The sequence below is a fragment of the Micromesistius poutassou genome (genome assembly GCF_964030765.1).
Source record: "Micromesistius poutassou genome assembly, chromosome: 9".
Taxonomy (NCBI): domain Eukaryota; kingdom Metazoa; phylum Chordata; class Actinopteri; order Gadiformes; family Gadidae; genus Micromesistius; species Micromesistius poutassou.
Window position 1 is genome coordinate 17,400,801 of NC_140279.1, and position 6,110 is coordinate 17,406,910.

General features: G+C 42.7%; 1 protein-coding gene across 1 annotated transcript; it reads left to right on the forward strand.

Moving 5' to 3' along the window:
- The first annotated feature begins 3,911 nt into the window (after window positions 1–3,911).
- Window positions 3,912–5,561, forward strand: uba52 (ubiquitin A-52 residue ribosomal protein fusion product 1). The gene is made up of 5 exons (XM_084472491.1): window positions 3,912–3,954; window positions 4,371–4,481; window positions 4,768–4,854; window positions 4,977–5,079; window positions 5,400–5,561. The coding sequence occupies exons 2-5, from the start codon at window positions 4,379–4,381 to the stop codon at window positions 5,491–5,493; spliced, it is 387 nt and encodes a 128-aa protein (XP_084328617.1). The 5' UTR covers window positions 3,912–3,954; window positions 4,371–4,378; the 3' UTR covers window positions 5,494–5,561.
- Window positions 5,562–6,110: the final 549 nt, after the last annotated feature.

Here is a 6,110-nt window from a genome sequence, read left to right on the forward strand (position 1 = left end):
AACCAGAGGTTCCTCGGATCTCATAAAGAGGACCCTGGACAGGAGACACACACACACACACACACACACACACACACACACACACACACACACACACACACACACACACACACACACAGGATCCATGAACACTTACAGGTGAGACACTCTATGTTAATTCCTAGTTATTCTTCCAAGCTGGGGAGGGAGCGTCTGTATAGGTTTCACCAGGGCTGTGTTTGGTTTCAACACGCTTCGCAGAGTGAAGGGGACCCAGAGAGGAGCTTAGCCTTCACTTCTCTAAACACACAGACCTTTCCTTTGGGAAAATCCCACCAATTATTAACATCAACATGCAAGGGGGCGCGTGGTGCTATGGATGAAGATGTTCAGTGATGCATGGAGAGAGAGAGAGAAAGGGATATACCAAAGGTCCTGCTGTTGCCCTGCTTCAATGCTTAACACCACAACCACTGGCTCTGTTTTTGTCTCTTATCACACTCAGTGAGATTAGCAGAGAGCCACAGGGAACTGGGATCAAGTCTCAGCAAGCTTCTGCACACACCAACTCAACCTAGACCTCCTGTTTGGATAGCAGAAGGCCTCTGCATGGCTGAAGCAAGGCTTATAGTCGCTTTAGCTGTTCAATATTTGACATGCAGTCATTTCGCCGATTATAGAACATTTTACTTTATGACTTTACTTTACTATTGCCTGACTGATCTTCAAATATCTGAATAAATACAACTTCTGCTAAAATCATAGCTTAATCTTCCTTTGGGGGTTTAAATGCAGTCAAACACAGAAGCCATTAGAAGCTATTACAAATATGTGAAATGTAAAGATTGCTTGTTTAACATCGAGGGAAAGGTGAAGGACGGTGCTAGTTAGGTCAGGGCTATGTCTGCTTCCTAACTGGTCTGTGGACCCGCAAAGGGGAGGGTTGTCTGGTTGTCTGGTTGTCTGGTTGTCTGGTTGTCTGGTTGTCTGGTTGTCTAGCTGTCGGTGCCTGGAGTTCTGATATGACTCTGACCAGGTGAGAAAACAGAGAGACATATAGTTATCTTTGTCTGTATTGACTCCTAGACAATATACAATAATATACTAGAGTACTTTATGAAGGCTATGAAGAACTCAAACACACATCACAAAAAAGGGCTGACGACACAATGCATTATTTTCCTTTTCTTGCTGTCTTTAAAAGCATTGACTCTTTTTTTTTTTTGATTTGTCTTTAGTTTATTCTTATTGCTCACTCTTTTGCATGTTTGTAAATTGTTTTCACTATTGAGAAAGCCTTTCTTTTAGCCATTGTTCTCTAAATGCAAACTTGACATTGAACTTGAACTTGACTTGAATTGAACTGTGAACACGATTTGGACCGGTTGTGCTGCTTTCTCAGCAGATTGGTGAGGTGTGGTCCCACAAGAATAGTGCTTCTAGTGGGAGGCGTAGCTGTGGAACTGCACGTCCTCTTTCAGAGTGGCAAATCCTTCTGTGTCAACCACACACACACACACACACACACACACACACACACACACACACACACACACACACACACACACACACACACACACACACACACACACACACACACACACACACTAGACTAGACACACTAGACTAAACTAGACACACACACACACACACACACACACACACACACACACACACACACACACACACACACACACACTAGACTAGACAGGACAGACTGTTGAGGTTAGCTTGAAGAGACTTCTATAATATGCTAACAAAAACTAGGCAAAGGTTCCTCTCCCGTTACTCATTGTTTAAAGAAAATCAAAGTACTGTTTGACAAAGACAATCTTTTTTTAAACTTAATTTCAAACCAGACCTGAGAATAACGATGCAATGATTAGAAACCTAGCCTCAATCAAGCTATAATAATGGTAGCCTGATTAATTTTTAGATTTTAAGCATATAAATGTAAAATGTAAAGTGAAATATAATTGGATTGAATTGTTTTCCTGGTGTTTTCTGTACTTATCCTGTTTTATTGTTTCCAACCAGCAGTTTAAAATACTCACTGCACCACACAAACCTCCCTCCCTACCATTTGGTTGGAGATGGTTACGTTTAGGTATAAGGTTAGAGATGGTTTAAGTTGAGGTTAGATAGGACATGGTTAATAAGTATAAGGTTAGAGATGGTTACGTTTAGGTATAAGGTTAGAGATGGTTTAAGTTGAGGTTAGATAGGACATGGTTAATAAGTATAAGGTTAGAGATGGTTACGTTTAGGTATAAGGTTAGAGATGGTTTAAGTTGAGGTTAGATAGGACATGGTTAATAAGTATAAGGTTAGAGATGGTTACGTTTAGGTATAAGGTTAGAGATGGTTTAAGTTGAGGTTAGATAGGACATGGTTAATAAGTATAAGGTTAGAGATGGTTACGTTTAGGTATAAGGTTAGAGATGGTTAAGTTGAGGTTAGGTAGGACATGGTTAATAAGTATAAGGTTAAACATGGTTAAGTTTAGGTACTAGGTAATAGATGGTTAAGTTTATAAGGTTATGGATGGCTGAGTTTACATATAAGGTTATAGATGGTTATGTGTATATACTTGGTTATAAATGGTTAAGTTTGCCTCAGTAAGAGGTCATATGAATAAGTCTATGTAGAGAAAAGTGTCAGACTACCATGAGAGGAAATTAAATCAAGTGATAGACCCGAGTGTTTGGCAGAGGGTCTTAATGACACACAGTGTGAATGGCACACGGACCCCTCACCACTTGGAGGAGAAAGAGGACCTATAGCTGCTCTCGGGCCACACCTCCTCAGCTCTGGACGCCTGGATGGAGGTGGCTCCGGGTCACACCGGTGCCCGAGGTAGGTAGCTCTGGCTCTGGGTGGCGAGGGGGGTCACGTCCCCTGGGTCATCTCCCCCCTAAGCATCCGGGTAGTTGGTGAGGAGTTTTGGTCCGACACAGATTACAGGTGGTCTCCACCCCATACCAAGGAGGACCCCTGTAAGGCCTGGAGGTTCTGGGTCTTTGTGGTGTGAGCCGAGTCCTGGTGTATGACCTGGGCCATGGTGGACCCAGGTGCGGTGGCTGGCCTGGGGAGAGAGACAGGCTTGAGGTCTGCGTGGTGGCCGGTTATGGTCCCGTCCTCTGGATCATGCTTCACCGATGCAGCGACCATGTTGAATATCTCACCGTCTTTCTCTGTTGTCCGTTTCCCACGCACACTCCCACGCACGGTTGACAGCTCTGCAGTGGTAAGATAGCCACCGGGTTCTGGTAGTGGACACAATGTAGAAATGCAAAACCATGGAAAGGAAGAACATTTTGAAAAATTCAACGTCAACATGCTTCCTACCTCAATTATTGATTAAACTTTATGCATGCAAAATGTACATTTGTTATTTAGACTTAGTATTATGCATAATTTAGGGTTGACATGCATAACTTCAAATATCTGCTCTCACTCTCTAACATAAGCTCATTGCATTTGGACTTTAAATTAAAAATATAAATAAATAAAGGCAGGCCTATGTGTAATTCCGGGCACAACAAGTTTTGCAAAAGGGTTCAAAAAGGTTCTAAAATGTTTTCTCTACCCTTGAGTAGGATATACAATATTTTGATTTTAGAAACTCTTTAGTTAAGTCGTTGTCATTAAGCTATATTAGATTGGATGTGATATAATTACCAACTGACGATCAAATCAGCGCAGTGCGGTAATTACACCAGCAGGGCGCAGTGAGACTTTATATCTGAACCTGCCAACGCTTCTATTAACATCAATAATAATTTCCCGTTATCATATTATCATATTATCACATTTTCTTATCATTAAAATACCATATCATGCAAAGTTAGTTAAATGTAACAATGGAACAAATAAAGAAAACGAACGATATTTACGCGTTTTGGTTCGGGAAGTGACGTAAAATAGCTTCCGCTTGTTCCGCTCTCTTTTCGTTGAGGCTCAGCTAGTGGCCGGGTGGGTGCAACTTTTATCCATATTCTTTTATCGAGTTTAAGGTTAAAATAACAGGCGTATACTTACCGAAACGTTCCATTGTCGACCCGTTTCCGCTTATTGTACCGCTACACCACAGAGTGATCGGTTGTGACCGCCGGGGTACATATAAATCCAGGGTATTGTACCGTCCGTAGGCCGCATGTGGCTAGGCCACGCACTATCCAGGGTCCTCCTGCTACGGCTAACCGCGGCACGTCGGCTAGCGGGACTCCTGTTCCTAAACCATACCTGATTTAAAATACTGTCTTCAGTCGATGGTTGTTCCGCTAACCTTCGTCAAACTCTTAAGTTTGTGCCACGCATTTTTGGCGTGTCAGGAACTGCGACTTCGCGTTTTGGTGAGCCACATGTTAATCACGACTTGTCCCCAACAGCCGCAAAGATGCAGATCTTCGTGAAGACGTTGACGGGGAAGACCATCACCCTTGAGGTCGAGCCCAGTGACACTATCGAAAATGTCAAAGCCAAGATTCAGGATAAGGAGGGTAAGCGGGCAAAAACATTCCTTCATCCGAGTATTGGCTACGGGGATGTCACTCAATGACTGGAACTGAACCCTATCCGAGCCTTCATGGGTCTTCGTTATCCTCACATTACATTATTGGGAGTTATTTTTGTTTTCATTACTGTAGCGAGTGGGTCAGCACACCGTTAAATCTGTGGGACACACTTTGTCCTCTGGTCAGTCAGGTGAATCCGGAAGTTTATAGTAGGTTTGATTGGGTTTCATGGCAACTACTCCAGAGAGTGATGTTTGATTTTTGTTTGCAGGAATTCCTCCTGATCAGCAGCGTCTGATCTTCGCTGGCAAGCAGCTAGAGGATGGGCGTACCCTCTCGGATTACAACATCCAGAAAGGTAAAAAAAAGTCTACACTTTTATTATCATCACCTGTGATCGAATGCGAACTGCCAACTCCAGGTTCTGGTACAGCAGATTGTATCCCCTGCTGACTGTTGGCTGGTTGTTCTGGTTTTTAGAGTCGACCCTGCATCTGGTCCTCCGTCTGCGTGGTGGCATCATTGAGCCTTCCCTCAGAATGCTGGCCCAGAAGTACAACTGTGACAAGATGATCTGCCGCAAGTAAGCCAAATAGTTTGAAAACATTTACCACAAGTTCTGCCATTACTGTGGTCAATTATTGCAGGGTTAATGACTTTTTTTGTTGTGATTTAACAAGGGGGATGTTAATGATGACCCAACATTGGTGTAGTCTTGTATAAACCACTTAAGTCTTGACGGCAAACTAGACGTCATTTCTACAATCAGTCTTAAGTTGGCATGAGGAGCTGCTCAAACGAACGCGTGAACTTGACCTGCTTCCTGCTGGATGGGCCTCTAAGTACAGAACTCTGCAAGGTGTGACCCATAATCTGACCTTTTTGTAACCTGCTCTGTTCCAGGTGCTATGCCCGCCTCCACCCCCGTGCTGTCAACTGCCGCAAGAAGAAGTGCGGTCACACCAACAACCTGCGCCCCAAGAAGAAGCTGAAGTAGATGTTTGTACTTTGGGCTCTTCAACCCCTGGTGTGTTAAAATAAACGTTAAAAAAAAGAGCTTGCTGGTTTATGCTTCTTTTGGTGGGGGGAGGGAAAAAAAACAAGTCATTCATAGCTTCAACTACTGGGTTGTGCTGGTTGGTCTCCCAATGAGGCGTTAGAAATCATTTGAGGTATGCTGTTTTTAGCATAAGGGTTGGATCCAGGAAAATAATGCATTATGGGCTACAGTGTCAAAATCCATAACATTCAAGACAGACAAATTGAAGCTAAAGATTGAATCATTTTAATTCTGAAATTTATACAAATGTGCATTTCTTGTATCACAAATCCAGTACAGTTTCCAGATTCATGGCTATAAAACCAATTCAAGCTATTTCACCACTTGGCACATTTTCAATTCCACCCTAACCTTAAAATTAACTATTTTATGAAGTTGAAATTAACCTGAAGCCAAAAGGGATGTGCATTTTCCGGTCTTCAAAAGCAGAAACCTTCTGAAACTAGTCTCTATTCCATTTAAGATCTCGTTCCTTCTAGCTGGATTATTTGCCCAAAGCAGACACTTAAGTAGTGATAGTTCATAGCCCATAAACGTGCTGAAATTGATGTCCA